The sequence below is a fragment of the Protobothrops mucrosquamatus genome, unplaced genomic scaffold (genome assembly GCF_001527695.2).
Source record: "Protobothrops mucrosquamatus isolate PMUCROS unplaced genomic scaffold, P.Mucros_1.0 scaffold48, whole genome shotgun sequence".
NCBI classification, from domain to species: Eukaryota; Metazoa; Chordata; class Lepidosauria; order Squamata; family Viperidae; genus Protobothrops; species Protobothrops mucrosquamatus.
In genome coordinates this window covers 2,336,556-2,361,219 of record NW_015386430.1, presented here as the reverse complement: position 1 = coordinate 2,361,219, position 24,664 = coordinate 2,336,556, and the positions used below count along the sequence as shown (strand labels likewise).

Sequence of the window (24,664 nt, the reverse complement as noted above, 5' to 3'; positions counted from 1 at the left end):
TGCCAGCCAGCTAGGGCACTGCCTCCTGAAAGAATGGGAAGGCGAAGGCCCCACCCCCAACTGCCCCCCAGGGCCACTTTTTTCTCCTTGTGAGTGCACTACTTTGCGCTGACCCATGGCTCTGTTGAAGGGCCATGCCTGGTTGCCCAGCATAGCAACTACCACATCTCGCACCTCCCCAGGGCTCAAGGCCACTGCCCGCCCAACCCAGCACATTTCTTCTTGAATATGTTTTCTTATGGTCTTGCAAAGTTCAATATACTCCAGTTTGTTAGTGAAACTTCCAGTATTCTTCATTCTTCATTGTTTTTTCATTAACAATAGTTTCATCAGAGATTTTTTTTTATAAATATTTTTATAAAATATTTATAAAATAATTAAAGAGATTTTTGACTGCACCAAGTGTTTTTCCAGTGGTTATAGTTGAAGCAGATTCAAAGATGTTTTTGATTATTTGTTTGTTTTGGTCCATAATATTCATCTCTTCCAAATCTTGCAATAGAGCAAAGCGACTTGACATTAATCTCAAAATCACTGTTCTCCTCTAACAGCTCTTTGTTTTTTGTCATGTCTTTATCATTTTCATACTCTTTTTGACAGACTATTTTCACTTTAACTTGTACCATTCTATGGTCATTTCCAAAAGTAAAACAATTTATGAAAGTACAATTGCAGAATATGGTTTCATTACTTGACATGATGTAGTTAATTTCACTTGCCTACTCAGATGGACTCTTCCATGTTCATTTTCTGATAATATTTTTCTTGAAAAATGAGTTTATGATATAAAGTTCTTATCCTTCAGCAAAATCTACTAGTCTGTCACCTCTATTATCTCATTCACCACTTCCATATGGACCAGTCACTTTTTCTCCAGGTACTGCTCTTCCTATTCTTGCATTAAAGTCACCCATTAGTATTTTGTATCGGCATTTTTCTTCATTGTAAAACTGTTCAATCTCATCATCATTATAGCTTATTGTTGGTGCATAAGCTTAGATGATTTGAAGCTTTTATTATTTGTTCAATTGAATTATGCATTGGGCTACTCTGTCTGATATACTTTCAAATATTACTACGGAGTGTTTCAGCTTTTGGTTGATGGGAAAACCAACTCTGCCCTATCTTCCATCTTTGGTACCTCTAGTGTAGAGTAAATGCCCAGTCTTATCAAGTTCAACTAAATTTTCACTTTTTTGTTGTGTTTCATATAATCCAGTGATATCCCAATGCATAATGTTGAGTTCAATCAGCAATTCTAGTCAAGGCATCTATTTTCATTGTTCGAATGTTGACCGTTCCTATGTCCAAAGTCCAAAGGTAGCCTGATTTAACCTGGTAATTCTTAGCACCAACTGCCTTTGGGCAAATCTTCCTGCTGCTGTTGGTAATTGCCCTAGGCCTCCGGAGGATGAAGGCTAAGGTTGTGTTGGCATGTGAAAGGAATAGACCATAATCTGTCACACTGGTCCAATGCGGGTAAGAATATGTATGTATGTATGTATGTATGTATGTATTGTTGTGCAGGATCTAAGGTGTTGCTTGATAAGGAAATACAGGAAATCAGAAGTTGCCTTTAAACTTTACATTTTATTCAGCTGAACAAAGACGGGCCCCTCTAAAAGAGAGAAGTCCTGAATGACAAGAAATCCCTATATTTATACTTTTTGGTTACATAAGCAATCCACCCAGCAAAGCTGACACACATAAGATAAAGACTTTACCCAGAAAGGCTGGCACACCATAGATAAGAAAGGAGAAAGCAGAAATAGCAAAACAATGTTTCTTTTGGGTGTTTCCCTAAAGACACTGCATGTTCTTGGGTGAGTTGGGACATTGGGTGTTTTCCTTGCTGACCTTCCACGATTCTGCAAGTACCCAAAGATAGCAGGGCCATCTGCACATATTCACAATTTATGCTTTCTAAGATTTCCCCTGATTCCAGATTAACATAATCTCCCTTTCATACTTAGAGCAGTGCGCAGAAGTATGATCCTCAAACCAGACAGACACAGGATAAGCTGCAGTATGTGGGCCACAATGTTTAGGACAGGCAAAGATAATTAGGGGCAAGCAGTGAATGATACAACAGAAAAAGATAAAAAGGAACACCACAAAGGGAAGACCAATGAATAGTTCCTTAAACCATTCCCATCTTGGGAGCCAGCTGGTAAGGAATGAAAATATACAACTGAAGACTCCCCATACAGCACCAGTGGAAATCTCCAGATCCTTAGGGCAATTCCCGATTCCCTCTTCCATGAGATGGATGGTGTGATTAATATTAACTTGATAATCAGTGATAAAAGTGTAGCAATGCGAGTGAACTAAAGCACACCCCTCCTTTTGCTGTCAGTACCATATCTAATGCTTGGCAATTCTGTAACACTACTTCCCTTATTTTTCCTTTTTCTTTATTGAGTTCTGTAAATGCCTTTATAGTGTGGTTAAACACCTAATTCTATAATAGATTTATAATTCAAACTAACCCTCATAGCTGGGATTGTTGCTCATTGAATGGCATTTCCTAAGCCATGAGGTACAGGATGATATTCAATGTGTTCTTCATGCTCAAGGTGGTCCTCATCCCATTGATTGCAGATGCGGAAGTTCCAATTGTTATATTGGATGATACAGACTGAGGGAAAGATAATTCCTATGGTGCATGTGCCTGACCAATAAGCTGGCAAAGGCTTGTAGGCAAACTGGCCACAAAGGAACCACCAGTCTGGGTGGTTAGCAAGATAAATGCCTTGTTTGACTTTTAACCCTTCAGGCATATAAGCTCTGACACCAGACATATACGCCATAAATCCCATTATTGCAAACAGACTACAAAGAGCAGAGGGGTTTTTGTGATCGAGACCAAAAGTCTTATGAATTTATGCCATCCATACCACATGACAATTGACCTTCCATGTGACTGTGCAAGGTGCATAGATTCCTAACTTATATCTGGAAGAGGAATTGAAATAACTAAGGAAAGCTGCTGCAGGGTGCTGTGTACCCGCCCCTAATTTAGCAATCCGCAGTTTTCCTGCCCCAAACACAGGGAGTGCCCAGTCCCTTGTTAATTGATCATGCTGAATATAGAGGCTCCCAGAGGTGTGGTCTCCATGACCATTGAGCCAGTTGAGGGAACGTGGGTGCAAATCCAACAGTCCGTTACATTCAAGAGCTTAACCCAAGTCTGCACATTCTGAATCTGGGTATTGGAGCCCCAAATTCCTAAAGAGGGAATGGGGAATTGGGGACTATCTTGCTCTTCCATTTTACTAGGAAAGATGGGGAAGGATGTCTGTAGCTCCTTGGACTTTTCAGGCACGAACTTGGGTTTCCCAGAATCAGAGTGAGGAACCGGCTGTTCTGCTTGTATATTGTCAGCCGAAAATGTTATGACCCCATCTTGTTGTCTGTTTTCACCTGGTGTCAGCATGTCACATGCTGCACTACGTTTGGCGTTATCATTCAAAGTACCCTTTTTAATTCCAGCATCAGTGTTTTGGGGAACATCTGACTGAAATCCTAGAGCTAACTTTCCAAGTTGAGATACTTGAGAAGGGGCTTTTGGATTTTCCTAGCCAGCGTGCAGACTCTCCTGACCATGGGTAAGAGGAGACCATCCTTGCCAAGATATAATGGGGGGCGCCAGGTGTGGCAAAGCAACAGGGGAGTTCATGCTTGAGGGGTCCCAGCAATGTGTATGATTACAACCTAACCCATTCCAATCCATGCTGTCCCCAGAGTCATGTCACATACCTTTACCATGGCCAGAACCTGACCACCCTTTTCATAATCCCCACCCCCGTAAGGGCAGATCAAGCTCCACAGAAGAAAAACATGGAGTATGAAAAGAAAAACAACATGGAGTAACAGAAAAGAAGAAATGAACAAACCAAAAAGAAAGAACAAGATGGCAACCAAGGCAGAAAGAAAGTAGGTAGGGAGCCGATGAGAGAAAACTGATCGAGAAGAAGCCTGGCGGGCAGAGATATCACAGCGACCAAATGTCCCAGCATACAGGCCAATATTGTCCTTGAAACAAAAGCTTCAGCCCAAAGTCATCCTCACACCAGGGGCTACAGTCCAAGCAATTTGAGGGTCCTCAGCATCGGGTGGTGGGGAACAATAGTGAAGGCGGGCATGATGAATCCAAGTACGAATCCCAGCAACTTTGACCGTGATGTGAGTAGTGAGAAGAACGAAGGGGTCTTTCCAGCAACCAGCCAAAGGGCCAGAATCAGTCCAGGACTTGACAAGTACCCAATCATCAGGAAGGAAGGGATGGAATGGATGATCCAATCCCGGATGATGGAGGGCCTGAACAGCTTGTGAAATGGAAAAAACATTATTAGCAAGAAAGTGCATGTATTCCCTGAGGGCCTGGTCTCCAAAAACAGGGAGGGGATAAGAAAGAATGGTAAAGTAAGGGTCGACCATGCATGATCTCAAAGGCCAAGAGGTTGCTTAGGGGCGGTTCTCATATGCAAAAGAGCGAGGGGTAGTGCCTGAACCCAAGTGAGGTGCATTTCCTGGGTACACTTGACAAGATAATGTTTAAGAATGCCATTGGCCTTCTCTACAAGTGCCAAAGATTGGGACCAGTAGGCCGAATGAAGCTGCCATTCAATACCTAGGGCCTGAGCCACCTGCTGGGTAATGTTAGAGATAAAGTGGGGTCCATTGTCAGAGCCAATGCCTTGGTATGAGAAGGAAAAACATGGAATAATTTCCTTTAGGAGGGTCTTGACCACCTTGCATGCCCTGTTAGTATGGCAGGGAAAGGCCTCAATCCATCCAGAAAAAGCATCCACTAAAACTAGCAAGTATCTAAAACCCTGTTTCCTTGGCAATGCAGTAAACTCAACTTCCCAAAAAATAGCAGGAGCATGGTCAGCCCTAAGCCTCCCCAAGAGAAACGTAATAGCTTTCACAGGATTATTGTGTTGATAAATCACACACTGCTTGATCGTTGTGAGGGCCTTGTCATAGATTCCAGGACAAATATAGTCCTTTATAAGAAATTCAGCCATGGCTGGCTTCCGGGTTTTGCGCCATAGCACATGGCGACAGAATTGCAGAGTTCCGTCCTGCCAGGGGATCCTAAATGTGTCTGAAGTCGCCCTGAAGAGGCGACAAAGAAAAAGGGCTGTCCCAATGTTCACAGAACGACGGCGGTCATTCCGTTCGATCCAGGGGAAGCCCTCCAACCCGACAGGAGAAAGGGTAGCTGTACACCAGCGTCTAGCCCAAGCTACTTGCAGCCGAAGTCCAAGAGCACGAACTAAAACAATGGCAAACAGCTTGGAACTGGTGAGAGTATCGATCTTCTCTCCTCTACTCTGTAACTAAGTCCTTGGAAAAGATTCCCCCAAGTAAGAAAACCTCCAAAAGTGAAGGGAGGGGACTACACCCCCATTTCCTCATAGATGGAAATGGTGAATTAACCTTTAAGGGGGAAAGAAATATATTGAAATCAAAGTTAAAATACTACAGTCTGGATAAATCTAGAAATTTAAAAAATGGCTAAGATCATACTTTAAGGGGTTTTGATGAAACTATAAAAATAATAATATGTAATAATATTTTTTGTCTGAAAAAGCTGGAAAACAAACAACTACTGATACCTAGTGGAGAATTAGAACATAGAACATTAATAACACTGACTTAGAAATTGGCAAGATGCCCAGAAACAAAGAATAATCTGTTCCCTTGAACTTTAATAACTCTCAGAAGACAACTGGGTGGGAACGAACAAAGAATATATACTGGGCCAGCCATAAGATTAAAAAGTGTCTGAAGGAAAAGAAATACTCTGACTGTTGTCTAAATTCAAGAATTGTTTACAGAAAAAGGAAAACTTTGACTCTGGGCTAATATTTTAGGGGGGAATTTACAGGAAGGACTCAAGGTGGCTAAATATACTGAATTGCAATTTTGACTGGTTAACAACTGACCCCTGAATAAAAGAACTGTTATAAAATACTGATTTTACTGATGCCTTGACAATTGGAAATACAGTGGATTATAAAAACTATATATAAAGATAAGAACTATACAAAATTGGGCTGTTTGGATTCTGAGTTTGGCTGGTTTGATAAGGTTAATTATAGAGATTATGGCACTGATAAAGGACTATTTGAAAGGGGGTGATAACATCGATATTGCATACTTATCAAAAAATAACAGAAAACCACATTTAATACTTACTCCTGAAGGACTGAGCCTGGAATATCAAAGACCTCCAGAAGCAACATTTTAAGATAAGACAAATACTTTCCAGGAGGAAATGTATGTAATGCTACAACAGATACAAATGAAAATAACTTCAAACCATAAGGAGATAAAAAACAACTTTGATGACATAAATGAGCTCATCTCTAATCTAAACCCACAATCAAAAAACATTCAGAAAATGGCTTCCGGTTATCGCGTTGTGGCGAGGCAGACGCAGGAAGACAGGCTCTGTCTTCCGCATTTCATTTCGCCCTGCTGGGGGACCCTGGAAAGGATCGAAAGCTGCCCCATTTGATCACGGAGGGTGAGATGGCAGCCCTTCTGTTTGATCTGAGGAAGCCCTCCAAACTGACAGGGGAAAGACTGGCTACATTCGCATAGCCAATCAGAAGCTGCTGTCAACGGAAGACATCAAGCACTACCAAGCAAACTTACAGCAACGTGGGTGAAACTAGGTGAGACCTAAGTCTCTCTTTATGATTTTTAGACCTTTTCCTGAAAATCTGCCCAGAGCACTCCCACCGAGAAGAAGGGAAAGGGAACTTCCATCCCATTCCCTCAGGAAAGCGGCAAATTAATTATCTGGGGGGGAAAGGAGAAACTTAAAGGCTGGAAAAGTTTACAATATAAGTTTTGGATTTAAAAACTGAAAAATGGCGTTGATGACAGCTAGTGTTGAATTATGGCACTACAATTTATTTATGCCTAAAGATAACCTGGCGTGAAGCCCAGAGTTAGAACAATTAACCAGTGGAACAACCTGCCTCCAGAAGCGGTGAATGCGCCAACACTGGAAGTTTTTAAGAAGAAACTGGACAGCCATTTGTCCGAAATGGTATAGGGTTTCCTGCCTGAGCAGGAGGTTGGACTAGATGACCTCCGAGGTCCCTTCCAACTTTATCATTATTATTATTATTATTATTATTATTATTATTATTATTATTAGACTTTGACTAGCCTTGAAGCTCTGATTTTTGAGATTTGCAGCTGAGAAAAAGGAACAGGCTTGGGGACTGCTTATCTGTGTGGCAGAGACAATAATATAATTTTTAAATTGGCCTGTCTGAACAATGAACAAAAATACTGACTTCCAGAACTGTATTGTGGAATTATTTTCCTGTAGAAGATACATATACTATTGCCGGATATGATGGAACACTTTGGATTATAAATCTTGATTACTAAACAATCTGTAATGGTTCTTTTTCTCTCTCTGGATAGAAAGGATATCTTTCTCATTGGACAGAAAACTTTGAACTTTACTTATATCTGCTTAGGCTAATTGGTTGGATAACGGCTAATTGGTTGGATAAACTTATAAAGACTACTTACAAAAAATATAATGGATGTTTCCTGCTTAACTCTAAATGGTGAAAAACCATCTTTAACATCTGTTTTCAGACGCCTCAGTTGCCAGATTACCAAGAAAATACTGATGAATCATATTCTACGCGTCCTGTCTTCTTCACTCCCAACAATACTTAAAAAAATACAAGAATTTCCTGGCAAGCGAAATATATCAACTTGGAAAGCTACTTGACCAAAGGAGAAGGCCAGAGACAGATTCAAGAGATTTGACTCACCCTACCAGATGGAGTATTATATGAGGTCTTACAATAAGAGGGATAAGAGATATAAGTAATATAGTATTTTTCATAATATATAAAATGTAAAAATATTGGGATGATGTATGTGAATGAAAAGTTTGAAATTTAAAGGTAAATTAAGTTGAAGAGAATTAGGACTAAGGAATGACTGAAATACTGAGAGGAAATTAAGCTTAAATAAGAACTTTGTAAATAGGATATATAGTGATTTAAAAGATTAACTTTTACAAATATAAGTGAAATATAAACTGATCAGAAAAGATGTTATAGGTAGATGTCATAAGATAGATAAGCAGTATAATATTTTTATAATGTATGAAACATGAAAACATTGGGATGGTGTATCTAAATGGAAAATCTGGATATTTAGATCAGGACTTTTCAACCTTTTCACCCATTGTACCACTTTTAGGATATGGCAACATCCGAGTACCACCAGTCGCCTAGCAAGGTGTCAAAAACTTGATGACCCCCAAAAAAAGGAAAAAAGTGATAAAGTACAGGTAGTCCTCGACTTACAACAGTTCGCTTAGTGACTGTTCGAAGTTACAATGGCACTGAAAAAAGTGCCCCCCATGTCACAGCTAAGCAAGACACCTGCCTGCCCACCCAGTGGCGCTCTTCCTCCTGTCCGAGGTTTTCATTGTTGTGAGCATTTCTTTTGAGGATTGGCAGCGGAGGTGGGGTGGGGGGTGTTTGGTTTTTATTCCCCCCGTCTGCTATGTGGTTGCAGCAGGTTTTGGTCACTCCACATGACCCTGGGACACTGTGACTGTCATATTTGCCAAGCATCTGAATGTAAATCACTAGACCCTGGAGATGCTGCAACATTCCAGCTGATCAGCGCTTCTTCAGGGTTCAGCAGAAGTACCAGGATCAGCGCTGAGCTCCAGCTGGAGCCTGGCGCTGATCCTGACGCTTTCACTGAGCCCTGACAGCCCCGAAGAAGCGCCGATCAGCTGGAAAGTGGCACTGATCCTGGTGCTTCCGCTAAGCCCTGATAGCCCTGCAGCTCCAGCCATCTCTTGCTCAGGCTTGTGTGGTGCTGCCACCAGTTCAGCTCATTCCCCTCCCCCACTACCACTTTTCTAGGATGGTCGCGTACCACCTGCCAGGTGCCAATGTACCACAGGTGGTACCCGTACCACTGGTTGAAAAGCCCTGATTTAGATGTTAATATTGAGTAAATTATAACTGATAAGAATTGTTTGAATATTAAGGGGAAATTAAGTTTAAATAAAAATTACGAAAATAGGATATATGGTGAACTAATAAGATGATTTTTATAAAAACAACAAGTTGATAAGAAAAAATGTCATACGTAGACGTTACTATTTGTACAAACATGAAAAATGTTTATATTTATGCATTAAAAATATTAAGAATGATATTTGATTAAGGTTCAAGAAGGAGAATATTATTGGGAGAAGGGAAGATCAAAGAAATATATTATTAATGAATATACTAATTATGGAATTACAAAAATTAATTATTATTGACTGTTAATTAACTACTATTGATTTTTTTTCAAAATATATGAACCAAGACAACATGCTGTACACTAGGCACTAAGGATTGTTATTGCAAAAAAAATCAATAAAACATTTCTAAAGAAAAAAAAAGAAATTCAGCTATGGCCTTGTAACCCCAGTGAGTGCTGGCATGCAATTCTCTTAAGAGGACCCATAATTCATGTTCTGGGAGAAAGCGTTTCCCATTCTTCTCCAGCCAATGTCCATGATAAACAGCATCCATTTGATAATCTCTGTGCCTATCCTGTGAAGTATATGTCGGAACTGGCACAGGCAAATGTGAAGGTACAAGCGCACCAACATACCAAGGGGACGGGACCTGAAGTGGCAGACTTTGTTGTGCGGTTAGCCAAGACATTTCCCTTTCCATGTTTACTATCATCCTTGCCATGCGCCCTCACATGCATGACAGCTACCTTGTGCAGGAGCAAAACAGCATCCAGCAGCCTTAAAATGTCCTGTCCATATTTAACGGGCGTGCCTTGAATGGTGAGCAAATCACGCTCCTTCCACAAGGCCCCATGTACATGTATAACACTAAAAGCAAATTTACTGTCTGTAAATATATTAACAACTGTACCATCTGACAATTCCAAGGCAATGAATTCAGCTTTTTGAGCTGAGGTACCTGCAGGGAGAGCTACTGCTTCCACTACCTGATCCAATGTGGTCACAGCATAGCTAGCCTGTCTCATAAAACTGCTGCCATCTGTATACAGGTCTCTATCTGCATCCCCTAGCGGCTGATCAGTTAAATCCGCCGGCCAGAAAACACTTTTGCAATAGTTTGCATACAGTCATGATCACTATCCTGTTCCAGTTGGGGAAGAAAAGTTGCTGGGTTGAACCTGCCATTACATTTGATACGAATGTGTGGGTTTTCAAGGAGTGCAATCTGATACCACTCCAGACAAGAGGCTGTAAGCCCTTGGATGCTAAGAAGTCTTGGATGGAATGAGGTGTTTCCACAGTAATAGGAGCCCCAAAGGTTGTTGTTCAGCAACCTCCAATAGGAGAATAGGTAATTGTTCAGCAACCTCCAATAGGAGAATAGGAGCCGTAGCAGCCCGAAGTTATGCCAGCCACCCTTGAGCAACAGGATCAAGTTGTTTGGAAAAATAGGCTACTGGGCAATACCAAGTATCAAGGGTCTGAGTAAGGACTCCAGCAGCAACCCCTTTGCTTTCTGCCACAAACAGACTGAACAGTTTAGTGACATCAGGAATGCCAAGGACTGGAGCATTTATTAAAGCAGTTTTAATGTTATCAAAGGCCACCTGGCAATCCTTGGTCCATTCAATTTCTCTGAGCCTGTGGTGGCCTGATACAAGGGCATAGCCATTAGAGCAAAGTTTGGAATCTAGATACAGCAGAAACTTGCCATTCCCAAGAAACTCTGAAGCTGGAGCCTAGTGCCAGGTGGTTTAAGGAAGCACATAGCTCCATAAGCTTCACAAGCCAAAGGATGGTTAAGTTGATGATGTTGAATGTGAATGGTTTGAAGTCACCACAAAAAAGAAAGAAAATATTTTACTATTTGAAACAACCTAAAAATGACATTATATGTTTGCAAGAAACTCACATTACTTTGAAAGATCAAAAGTATTTGATTAATTCTAAATTGGGACTTCATTTTATTTCTCCAGCTCTGAAGAAAAAAGCAGGTGTGGTTTTGTATGTTAAGAAAGAATTTCTGCCAAAACTAATAGACTTTGATCCAGAAGGAAGATTTGTACTTTTTGAATTGTTATTGAATGGAAAGAAATGTCTCATTGTTGGCTTATATACACCAAATCAGCAACAGCAGCAAAAACAATTTTACAGACTGTTGCATCAGAAAATAACTCATTTGGATTATAAATCTGTTATTATGATGGGAGATTGGAATGGAGTTATAGATCCAATGAAAGATAAAAAGACTTCTTCTAAAGTGTTGACTCAAGTTAAATTGCCTAAAACTTTTTTTGCATTGCAAGAAGATTTGGAATTAAGAGATATTTGGAGAGAACGGAACTTAAGTGAAAGAGATTTTACTTTCTTTTCGGACAGACACCATTCCCACTCTAGAATTGATTTTTTTTTTAATAACTAATGACTTACTTTCTAGGGTTAAGAAAGTGAAGATTTTCTCTAGGATTTTATCAGATCATAGTCCTGTATGGATGGAACTTTCAACTGAAGAAAATAGAAGGACTTGGAGATTATTGATCAGTCTGTATTTATAAATGGTAGAAATATGAAGTATAATGTTAGACAAATTGTGAATTTGCTTGAATATTTGGACAAAAATAATCAAATTCCAGCGGCTTTTATCTTTTTGGATGCTAAAAAAGCATTTGATAAATTGGACTGGCAACTTTTATTGCGAGTTGTGGAGAGAATGAATTTTGGAGATAGTTTTTTGTCTGCCCTTAAGGCTATTTATCAATTACAATCAGCACAAATTGTAGTCAATGGGGGATTGACAGATACATTTAAAATTGAGAAAGGTACAAGGCAAGGATGTCCACTATCACCTTTATTATTTGTTTTGACATTGGAGATTTTATTGATTAAAATTTGTGAATCATCGATTATAAAAGGAATAATTTTAAACAAGAATGATTATAGGTTGAGAGCCTTTGCTGATGATTTGGTTTTTACCTTATCTCAGCCGATTGAATCAGTAAGAGATTTGATACAGATCTTGATACAGTATGGGAAAGTTTCTGGATTTAAAGTAAATAATAATAAGACTAAAATATTATCCAAAAATATGACTAAAAAAGATAAGGAGACTTTAGTTAATTTAACTGGTTTTGAAATAGTGGAAAAGGTGAAATATTTGGGTGTTTATATTACTGCCTCTAATGTTAAATTGTATAAAAACAATTATGACAAGTTATGGATAAAAATTCAAAAGGATTTAGATGATTGGAAAAAGTTGCAGTTATCATTGTTGGGGAGAATTTCAGTGGTTAAAATGAATGTTCTTCCAAAGTTTCTTTTTTTGTTTCAAATGATACCTATTTTAAAAAAAGATTCTAATTTGGAGGTATGGCAAAGAGGTATCAATAGGTTTATCTGGCAGGGCAAAAAGCCGAGGGTTAAATTCAAAATTATGCAAGATGCACGGGAAAGAGGGGGACTTAAAGTCCCGAACTTAAAATTATATTATGAGGCGGTGGCTTTAACTTGGATAAGCGATTGGATTAATTTAACTAATAGAGATATATTGGTTCTTGAAGGTTGGGATTTATTTTATGGTTGGCATGCTTATTTATTTTTTGATAAGAAAGTTGATCAAGTTTTTAAGACCCATATTTTAAGGACTGCACTTTTGCGTGTTTGGAAGAAGCATTATTATAAATTAAATTCTAAAATTCCAATATGGGTAATTCCAGAACATGCAATACAAGGAATCACGAGGGGATTTCTTATAAGGATTTACTTATTTTGAGGGGACAGGATTGGCAATTTAAATTATTGGAAGATTTGAAACGAGATAATATTCTCCATTCCTGGTTCTCATATTGTCAATTGGTAGATAGGTGGCATATAGATCAAAAGCTTGGTTTAACTTTGGAGGATGTGAATTTGATAAAGCAGACTAAAGATCAAAGTANATAGTGTTTTAATAGAATTGGATTCTGAAACAGAATTAGTTAAAGATTGTATGATTAAATGGGCTCAAAACATTCAAGAACCAATTTTGCTGGATACATGGGAAATAATTTGGGTAAGAAATGTGAAATTTACTCAAGTGCAGAATTTAAGGGAAAATTTTTATAAAATGTTTTATAGGTGGCATTTGGATCCCCAAAAATTGTCTTGCATGTATCCTAACTTACAGCCTAAATGTTGGAGATGTGGTAATTTAGACGCAACTTATTATCATATCTGGTGGACATGTAGGGATGTAAAGGCTTTTTGGATTAAGATTTGGTGGAATATCCAACAGATTTTTAAGAAAAAGATAAAATTTACACCGCAATTATTTTTATTGGGTATTATGGAAAATTTAAATCCTACAGAAATGAATTTGGCGTTGTATTGCATAACGGCAGCAAGGTTATTGGTTGCTCAATATTGGAAGAAGAATGTATTACTTACTATGGATGATTGGAGATTAAAGGTGTCGTATTTTGCAGAAATGGCAAAGATTTCCGTATATTTGAAAGATCAATCTCAAGAAAATTTTATTTTGGTTTGGAGAAGATGGATAGATTATATTCAGAGAAAGTATGAAGTGAATAAATATTATATAGCTTTTGAGTAGATTTTATATTGTTTTTATTTATTTATTATATTATATATATTTTATATTTATCTCAAGTTGGTATTTTTTTTATTAGAGTTAAAGTATGTTAATATTTGATTGTATTATGTTTGGGTAGTTTTATTTAGATCTGGGGTGACATGTGCATAACCCTGTATTCGGTTCTGGGAAGTCCAGGGGGGGGAGGGGATCAAAGATGTAAATGTAAATTTTGGTATATTAAAATGTCATAGTGAAATAATGTATTTGAAGAAGATGAGATGCTCGGCTGGCACCCCCAAACTGCGTCCGAAGGATGAGGAAAGGAAGGAGGTGGGATGTGTAGGGTAGTTGAGAGGAGGAAGGAGGAGAGAGGTGTAGGTAGGAGGAGAAGAGAGAGGAGGGAAGTAGGAAGGAAGGGTGAAAGAGAGGGTGGATGCAGGCGGGGGGCTGCTGAGCATCTCAGAATAGATATTTAATATGGGGTTTTTCTCTTGTTTATTAATATATACCATATTTGTAACTTGTTTATTTGAAAATCAATAAAAATTTGAATATAAAAAAAAGGAAGCACATAGCCTGGATCCTCTCCGGGGATAATTTTCTAGTTCCTTGTGATAGAATATAACCTAAATACCAAACCTCTTGTCAGACAAGCTGGGCTTTAGTACGGGAAACTTTATAGCCCCAATGACAAAGAATTTAACAAGGAAACAGAATTCAAGAGGCAATTGCCTTCAGTGGGGGCAGCTACCAGCAAGTCATCGACATATTGTAATACCACAGTAGTGGTGTCCTCCATAGGTTGCCATGTGACTAGATCTGTGGTCAGGACATCGCCAAATGTAGTAGGGCTATTTTTTGAATCCTTCGGGTAGAACAGTCCAGCAAAGTTGCCTATGCTGCCACTGAAAAACAAAGAGTAGCTGGCTAAGAGGGGCCAAAGGGACACAAAAGAAAGCATCCTTTAGCTCAATGACTGTGTACCAGGTAAGATGCGGACCTAGTTGAGAAATCAGAGTACAGGATTTCTGTTAGGTACCATTTGATGCAGTGTCACAGTGATCTGATTAATGGTCCTTAAGTCCTGGCAGAAACTGATAGAGCCGTCCAGCTTTTTGATCGGTGCATTATAAGAACTGACAATCTTTCTGAGAAATCCATAAGGAAGAAAATTAGTAATAAGGGGCTCTAATCCCTGTAAAGTTTCCAGGCTCATTGGATACTGATGAATGGAAATTGGCAGCGCATCAGGGTGCAAGGCTACTTCCACCAGAACTGCGTTAATAGCCCGGCCGGGGACCCTGAATACCATACATTGGGATCAACAAAACAATCTAACAGACTGAGGCACTCATGTATCCTCAGGCTAGGAGAGCTGGAGAGTCAGGATGTGCAAGGCTTGTTCAGGGGGAGCTGACAATTCAACCTGGGCTCCTTGGAAGGAGATGGTTGCTTGTAGCTTAGTAAGCAAATCACACCTTAAAAGAGGCATAGGGCAGTCTGGAAGGTAAAGAAATTGATGAGTAAGGTAAGTATCACCCATAGAGCATTCCAAAGGGTCGAGTATTGCAGCTGACATAGATTGGCCACTGGCTCCAATGACCTGAAAGATTTGTGAAGGTTTCCAAGAGGCTTATTTAATACTGAATGTGATGCCCCATATCAATCAAAAAGTGTGTGGTTTTTCCTCCAACTTTGAACTACTGTATACCAGGGGTGCAGAGCAGTGGTGGGATTCAAATATGTGAACAACTGATCCTCTGTATGGATGTTACTTCCAGAAGTCCGTTCTGGGCCTGGGCAACAAAAAATTAGCTACCGGTTCTGCTGAACTGGTGCAAACTGGCTGAATCCCACCATTGGTGCAGAGGGAAAAACATCCATAAGGGCAGGGAGACAAAGGCCCTCCCAGCCCCTGACACCCCCCCTAGTATCTGGAGTGTGGTTGTGGAGCAGCGCACCCTATAGGATGGTTAGGGAGGGAACATAAAGGACATTCCCTGCTCTAGTGGCCAAATGTCTTACATATACGACACTGTCCTGTCTTAGGGCAAAAGACTGCAGTGGCCAGTCTGGGGGTGCCTGGAATCTGGGTGGCATTGTCCCATTTCTTTCCTAAGGGGACCCTACCACTCCTCGCCATCCTCTTCCGCAAGTCCCACTTCTTCCCCCTCCCACTAGGGGTGCCCATTGTAGAGCTTCAGCCAACAATACAATGCTCCATTTTTCATCTTTTTTTAACCCCCCTGGCTGTCACTTCTGGTCGTGCTATGTAGGCCTTATAAGCTACTTCCAACAATTTTCCTATTGTGTCAACTGAAGTCCCCTCCATCTTCTGTAATTTGCATCTAATATCTGGGGCACTCTGCCCAATAAAGGCATGTTCACCGGGTGGGAGATTTCTGAAGCTTCTGGGTCCAAATCACTCTACTTCCGGAAGGCTTGGTAGAGGCTCTCAAGGAAGGCTTTCAGATGGCAACTGATGAACATCATAAATTTTGCCCAAGTTTTTCTATTTAGGGATCGCAGTCTGCAATGCAGTGACAATAATGTCTTGGAAACCTTTTAAATATTCATAGTCTCTGCTTTCATGAGTATCAATGACCTATCTAGGGTCAATTTCAGGACAAAGGACCTTCCTTTCTTCAGCTAATTTTTTAGCAGTATTCCCTAACAGACACTTTTTTTCTATTGTTAAAAAGACATCCAGCGTAGGTTGGAGGTCTGCCCAATTAGGGTTATGAGTTCGAATAATGGACAGAACCAATTCAGAATATTTGTGCAAGACTTCAGTGTAAAAACCTAATTGATCAGATGTGGAGAACGGGGTATGAACCAGGACCTTATTAGTGACCATCTTCTAATAGCTACCTGTTCTGTAAGAGGGTAAATCCCCTTAAAGATATAACTTTCTAGAAAAATCTATAATGGTGGGGAAAGTATATGGAAAGATAAGAGCAGGAGCAAAATGGATAGAGTTATTTATTAGGTGTAGCATTGAAAACTTGAAAGAGGACTTGTGGTGGCAAACTATGGCACGTGTGCCACAGGTGGCATGCAGAGCCATCCCTGTGGGCATGCGCACCATCGCCCCAGAGGGTCGCGGGGACGGGTTGCTCCCCTCCCACTCTCATGTGCACCGCTCTTTTGCTCTCTTTCTCTGCACCGGAATCGGAGCAGCTGCAAGAACTGGGCAGGGAGAGGTAAGAAGCCAGAAGCGGTGCAGAGAAAGAGGTGTTGAGACAAGCTCAAGGGCCAGGGAGGGAATGGGGAAAAAGATTGTTCTTGCCATGATCTCCCTTCTGCTGGCCACTGGGAAGCCCAGTGGCACAGCTACCCTGGGAAACTCCAGTGTCCCAGACATGCAAATGAGTTTCGGCGCTCCCCAGGTTTTAGTGCGGCAACGGGACAAAACTCAGCAAAGCGCTGAGTTATCTTCGCACATTTGTGGTGCCTTCCCAAGACTGGCTGCTCCCCTCTGCCTTCCTGTCTCCCCTTAGCTAAGGGGTGCTTTGGCATGGGCAGCTGGGGAAGGGGAGGCCCGGCTTCTCTCAGGGGGCCGAATTAAGCGCACATTGGAAGGGGAACCTCTGAGTTGGGGGCAGGCAAAGTTAGCCCTCCAGCTTGGGAGAGGAGCTCCTTCCTTTCTGCACGGAGCGACTCCCATCTCCTGCAGCAAAACTCTGCAGGGGTGAGAATTGCGGAGTTTAGGTGGTGAGTAAAATGTGCAAGATGATCGAAAGCCCTTCTTAAGATTTATGGGGGGGTGGAGGAGGGGAAGGCTACGTGGAAAGTTTGGGCATGGCGATCCGTGCAGGGGCTGGGGTGGGAAACGGTGGCAGGGCAATCCTTGAGGGGAGTGGGGGGGGAAACGGCGGCGGTGGCAAGGCGATCCGTGTGTGGGGAGGAAATGGCAGTGGCAGGGCGATCCATGCAGGGGGTGGGGGGCAGCCCCACCCAAAGGAGACGAAGCAGCCAGCTAGCAAGCCCCGCGCAGAGGTGCACGCCCATGCCCAGCAGGCAAAAGGCCACCCCAAGCGGGGAAAGCCAGATCCCCATTGGCATCATGACCACCCAGGCCCAGCAGAGACGTGGGGAGGAGGCATGTAATCCTGGCTGGGACTGGGGAGCCATGGCGCCAATGGGGATCCGGCTTTCCCCACTCGGGGTGGCCTTTGGCTTGCTGGGCGTGGGCGTGCTCTACCACCTCTATGGGGGCTTGCTAGCCGGCCGTTGTGCTGGGCAGGCCAGGCCTCTGAGTGGCGGCGGCAGCCTAATGGACCTGCACAAGCTGCTGGCGCTGGCCTAAGGCACGGGGGAAAGGGGCAGGTAGGAGGTGCAGATTCCACATTGCATGAGACTGGGATTTTTTCCCCGCTATTGGATTTTCGCTACCAGACTGTTTAACTTGATGCAGAAAGGGAAGGATATGCATTCTGCATCAAGTAAACTTTTAAAAAGCTAAAGAGTCTGGCAGCGAAAATCCTCCCCCTCCCCTCCAAGTTGAAAGCAGAGGCACAGCAGCAGGATTGCTCTCAAACACTAAGAGCCGGGTGCATTGCTCCCTCGTGTGCGCCCGCCTTATTGAGAGCAATCTGCTGCTGCGCCTCCACTTTCTTCAACTGGGATGGAGCCGAGGAGCCGCTGGTGGCCACTTGAGTGGGGAGGATGAGCTTTGCTGCTGCTGCTGGGCTACGCCCTGCTGCTGCCGCCTCCCAAACTCCACCTTCGCCACTGGGTATGAGCAGCAGCTCCGTCCTAGGGGGAAAGCAGCGGCGGTTAATGATATTAGATAAAAATATGAAAAGGAAAGTTGTTACACAGGGATAAAAGCTATTTACACAGAAATATGTTGCATATATAATAATATGCATTTTCTAATTAATGTATTGTGAGTTGACATCTGGCTAGAATTTATGATGGCCAAAAGGTGAATTATTTTTCCAATTTATACTCCCCAGAATACATAATTTTATGAGGGTCTAAATTTTTGCTTTCAAAATCATTCTGATCTTTGTGGTCATATATATTCTGGTTTGGATACAACCTGCATTTCCAGTCCTTCTGTTCTGTCTCTGAAAGTCCCCAAATTACTTGATCTTCTTTGCCTGGAAAAGAATACTGAAGTTAATGTAGTGCACAAAGTAATGACGGTAGGCTATTGTTTCACACACATGCCTGCAAGTGCATGCAACCTGTCTCTCTGTATGTGTGTATACATACTTATAAACAAAGTTTATCTATCTATCTAGCTTCTAATTCACTGCTCACTCCAGTAGTTCGATTCTGAGTGGCTCAAGGTTGACTCAGCCTTCCATCCTTCCAAGGTTAGTAAAATGGGGATCCAGATTGTTGGGGGCAGTTTGCTGACTCTGTAAACCCCTTAGAGAGGGCTGGAAAGCACTGTGAAGTATATAAATCTAAGTACTATTGCTATTTATCAAACCAAAAGTCAGTCCTAATACATAATTTATACATACATTAAACATTTGAAATGGCTGCCATTTACTTCTAAACACTTCCTCATTTGACTCATGATCTTTGAACAGTTCTAATTATAGTAACACTTTCTCTGAAAAAAACAGAATTAATAAAACATATTGTGAATACCTTTTGGGCCCTATTGTTGTATACATAGACAGAGATACACAGACACATAATCAGTGATCAAACATATAAATTTGTTAGCTATATACAGTACTTTGGTATGCCGGGCCTTTGACAAAGTCTTTTTCACCCAGTGCCAGGAAAAAAATATTTTTTTCAGTCACTGATAGGCTATAGCACTCGATGCTTTAATATGTGTCCAATAGAGAGAGATATCTACTTGGGAAGCATCCATCTTTTGCTTTATCTTACGATAGTACCTATCAATTTGACCGTTGTCTGCATGTTTGTCTGGATGGTTAAAGAATTCAAAGCAGAATCTGAATCTGAGGACATTCCCTTCAAGAGAGTTCTAACCTTAATTTTGAAACTATACGTTTAACATATGAAACTTAATGAATGTTTTCCCTCAACACTGGAAATAAAAGATTTGAACATTTTGACTCCACCCATCACAGTGGCTGAAACCTTAGAGGCCATTGGAGACTGAAAATAACAATAACAATAGAAACAGCACTAGCAATAGTAATCTCTGCCCCTCAATAAAAATAATAATCCATCTTGCTTTAGAATCATATAATAATATACATGTGTTGGGATCTTCCATTGCTTGATTCTTATAGCTTTATATATTTATAAAGTTGATTGGCAAATCAACTGTGAGCTTCTCTACTGTTAAATGGGGTTCTCACCTGGATATCCTCCTCGTTCTAGTTCAAAATCTTAACTGTTATACCACATAATCCAAATTTATGTCTGCTGTTTACATTTATATAGGATATTATGCCTGCTTGATCCAAAGTATCAATCAGGATATAGTGACAGTGACAAGCTTTCATCCAAAATCCAGAATCACTGCAGAGGCTTTGATATCCTTTCATAGTTTGAGAATATCACTAACATGTTCCCAGTGGTGTTTGCAAAAATCAGGTTCCATCCAATTCCTAGCCAAAGTCAGCAAGGTCACTAATTTCTATTAAAATAATAACAAATCAAGAGCCCACAATTGATCCGTAGTTGCCAGTTAAAGAGAAACCTCCATAATCACTAGACAGGGACAATTTCCTGGGAAATTTCTCTAACTTACTAGGGACTGGGAAATTGCTAGTAATAAAAGATTTTAAGATTGGAAACTTACTCAAACTTTTATGGAATTAGGTTTTCACTGAACTTATCTGAATAGACATGCATAGAATTCTACTATAAACCAACTATATAGACAAAGAGGTAATTATTTTACTAATTCTTAAGTCTAGATGAACCTACATTAGCATTAGCATTAGATTCTCTACATATGCTATGTAGTATATTGGGCAACAAGGGATTTCTAGCATTTTCGGCCTTGAGCAAATACTTCTGTGTTGTCCCATGTGATGTTAGAGTCTTTAGTTTAGATGAGTCAAAATTAGTTTAGATTAGTTTAGTTTTCAGTTTAGTCTTTAGATAAACCACACAATAGATAAATGTTCATAATGATTATTTGCTTTATCTTATATTATGCCTGTATATATCAACCAATTATGCAAAAAATGAAGCGTATTTCTTTCTTGATTCTTTCCTGGTTTTTTTCTGCTATTGTCTTTTATAAGTAACCCTCGACTTATGACCACAATTGAGCCCAAAATTTCTTTTGCTAAGCAAGACAATTGTGAAGTGTCTTTTGCCCCATTTTATGACTTTTCTTGCCACGTTTGTTAAGTGAATCACTGCACTTGGTAAGTTAGTAACATGGTTGTTAAGTGAATCTGGCTTCCCCATTGACTTTGCTTGTCAGAAGGTCGCAAAAACTGATCACATGATCCCAGGGCACTGCAACCATCATTAATATGAGCCAATTGCCAACCATCTGAATTTTGATCACGTGACCATAGTTATGTTGCAATGGTTATAATATAAGCTATCTCATTTGGTATTTGTATAAATGCAGATAGGGCAAATAATAGTCATGAATATGTATCTGTTATGTAGTTTATCTAAACTAAAGACTGAATCAAACTAATCTAAACTAATTTAGAGTATTTAAAAGTCATGTCACTTTTTTCAGTGCCATTGTAATTTCAAAAGGTCCATAAACAAATTATTGTAAGTAGAGGACTTACAATGCATGTGTTGGACAAGTTTTCAAAATGGGAAGTTCTAAACTGGTGGGTATAATGTGCAGCTAACTCTTATCTGAGGAATATTTTCTCATGAAAATGCTATGAGGGGAAAAAAGGCCAAAAAAAATTACCTGAAAGCATGGGAAAGGGTATCACTGAAAATGCAGTAGATAATGGGGTTGACAGCGCTGTTTAAAGCTGGCAGGTTCTGAATAATCACCGCTGCATAGAAGCGTTCTTGAGTTTCTGGAAGGATGCTGAAGTTATCCAGAATATCAAAGAGAAAATAAGGACTCCAGCAGAGCACAAATGCTGGAATAAATTGATAAGAAAAAGGTTCTATATTATAAGAGCTGCCAATACCATTTTGCTCAGATCTCTCATCAACAACTTCTTGAGCATTAAAGTTGGAAAAAAAATGATGGGGGTTCTTTTCAGCGTGAGATGTGGCCATTCTTAATGATTTCAGCATAAGCTCTGGTTACTAGGAGTCCTCATTTAGCAATTACTTCAGATAGCAATCATTCAAAAATATGACGGTAATAAATGGTAGAAAAAAATTCCAATCAACGTATCCACTTATCCACTTATGCCCAAATTTCTGTGCCTGACAATGCACATTATAGTGAGGTGATATTTCTGCATAAGAGAAGTTTATCTAAATAAGGTGGAGCAATCAGTGAGCTTTACAGCGTCTTTCTTGTGATTTGCTTGGTATCCATTTTGCCAGAATATAGTGGCAAAGGAGGATTACTTGTATTAGTAGCAATCTTCTGGAGATTTGTGGACAACAGAAAGTGTGCAAATATAACAACCTCAATTGAAGATCCTGTTAGCAAAGAAACGTCTAAGAAAATAATGTGCAACACAGAATACTTTAGCCCCTTCATATTCATCTCTCAGAAGTAATCTCTGCAAACAGAACATCCAGTAACATTAATAATAATCACATAAAGCACAAATGCACATTTAATAAAATCATTATTAAATGGTAGGGAGTATTTTTTAATATGTACTCTGGGTTAATAATTATGAGATTAATATGATTCTCAACTCCAAGCCAGGTATTTTGTTAGCTTACCTGTGATAGATAACTATAGCAAATAAATATTAAAATGCAGCTAAGAGAAAAAAAAAATCATACAAATTAGTTGTGGACTTCTCCCCTTTTAGTTCCTAGGTGTAGCATATATGAAAGAAAAACGAGAGGAAAGTGTTTTGAAGAAATCTTTTAATTTCAGCTATATATGCTACTAATATTCTCATCCCCATAATTTTTAATTGGACAAAACAAGGCATCAAAGGGCAAAATTTTAAATCAAAGTACCTGAATGGGATAACTTAGAAAAAAATATCCAAAATTCAGGACAAATTTTATAAAACATTTTATGACATAAAATTATAGTGAAATAGTTTATGACATTATACAAAATGCCGTTAAAACAGTTCAGCATGGACTATTTTCAAGGCAGAAAGATGTCTGAATGTATCCTGTCTTTTCCAGTGAAGGCAGTAAGATGTTCTGTGAGGCAGGCAGGCAGGAAAGTCATGGATTGTCTAATTAAATATTTTTTGGTAAATTACTGAATATAAGTGTAAGATTGAGTTTCTGGTGACACAGCAGTATTGCAGGTAAACTGCCCTTGTGGCAATTCCTTCCAAGGTCGGAAAATGAGAACCAGATTGTTGGGGCCAATATGCAAATAGTGCTTCTACGTTATAAACCATCCAGAGAATGCTGTAAGGCGCTATGTGGTGATATATAAGTCTAAATGCTACTGCTATTCTTAACAGATAAGTGAGGACTGGGTTTTCTGATTCTATATGCAACTAGTGAGTATGGGAAAAAAAGAAATTAAATATAATACAGATAACACCAAAATCAGGTCTGACTGGTGAGAAGAGCAGGGGACAAGAATACTTGGTGCTCTTTTTATGACTGAAGCACAAGACCATTAGCTATATTTGCCATCAATAATTCTTAGGAAACGGTTAATAGCACCTAATAATCACAAATTGTGTATGATTTGAAGGAACTTCATACAATGCAGCTCAATTGGGTTACTAGGAGAGCTTTGGTGAAGGTACTTCCATCAAATGCAGTTTCATACTGGGCTTATCTTGGCAAAGCAATAATTCAGAAAATTTAAAATGCATTATTTTTCCTGCATTCTTTTGTATAAAAACAATCACACTCTCTGCTTGCAAGCAGTGAAAACCAATTAAAAGTTCTGGTTTCCTTCTGGACTCATGGCAAAGGATTAAGATTAAAAAAATTTGTATTATCTCCTGTCTTTTGAAGGTTTTCCTATGAAAAGGGTTAGCTGTGCAGACTGACAAGGACAATGATAGATTTTCATCTCCAAATCCCCCTCTTGCTTTTTAATAACTGCACTGTTTTACATTTTAATCAGAAAGGAAGTAAATAAGTTGCTGTTGTAAAGGCATGGGTCTAAATAAAGATGCAGTACATACAAATATAAGATACTCCAAATCAGTAGTACAGGCTGGTGCAATACTACAGTATATCCACATATTCAGCAGATGGTCTGAAGAGAAGTTGCACTCACATGGGATCAATAAAAAGTGATGCCTTTTTTTGGCTGCAACCAAAACAAATCTTTACCAATGTTTAATCAACTGGCACATGTTACCACTTACCAAGAATAACTACGACACTGTATTTGATAGCCTTGATTTTTGCTTTTGATATAAGACCTCGATGGGTGTAGCTTGCACAGAATTTACCATCTGCAGAAAAAAAGATCCCCCCCCCAAAAAAAACATATTATATAGGCACAGTGGGAATGGGGAACCATTTCTTACATCTGCAGTTTAATTAAATTCCAGATCAGTACACAGATGAAATTTATTTAGCCCCAAATTTACTGCTTTCTAATCTTAAAAATACTTCTAAATGAGAAATTGCTGTTGCCTCTCTTGTGAAACTCAACAAAATATAATTTATCAATTTTGATTTTGTAATTGAGATTCTAAATTAAATATATATTGCTGCAAGTGTCTAGTATTATGTTGTTACACAACTTCCACCAACTATGTACTACAGATGTACTAAACTTCAACTCTGAATCTTTTCATTATTCTTAATAAAACAGAAGGTAAGAATTATGAAATATATGGAAATAATCCTATGCATCTATTGCAATTTTTTCTTATCCTGCCTAAATTCTTGGAGTGTGTCTTTTGGCTCAAGAAAAATTGTGCATATCTTTTTAGCAGTAGTTTTTAACATGACAATCAATCATGACATACCAACAAATATAGCAATTCTGAATTTTGAAATTAAAGTTCATATTTAAAATAAAAAGTTGAAATTTTCTT

At 39.6% G+C, this 24,664-nt stretch overlaps 1 protein-coding gene across 1 annotated transcript in view; it reads right to left on the bottom strand.

The window, feature by feature from the left end:
- Positions 1 to 18,636: 18,636 nt before the first annotated feature.
- Positions 18,637 to 24,664, bottom strand: part of NPSR1 (neuropeptide S receptor 1) — a 51,978-nt gene continuing 45,950 nt past the window's right edge. The window contains exons 7-9 of the mRNA XM_015811776.1: positions 23,984 to 24,073; positions 21,454 to 21,634; positions 18,637 to 18,724 (exon numbers count right to left, since the gene is read on the bottom strand). Of these exons, the coding sequence (XP_015667262.1) occupies positions 18,637 to 18,724; positions 21,454 to 21,634; positions 23,984 to 24,073 (359 nt within the window). The remainder of the gene's footprint in view (positions 18,725 to 21,453; positions 21,635 to 23,983; positions 24,074 to 24,664) is intronic.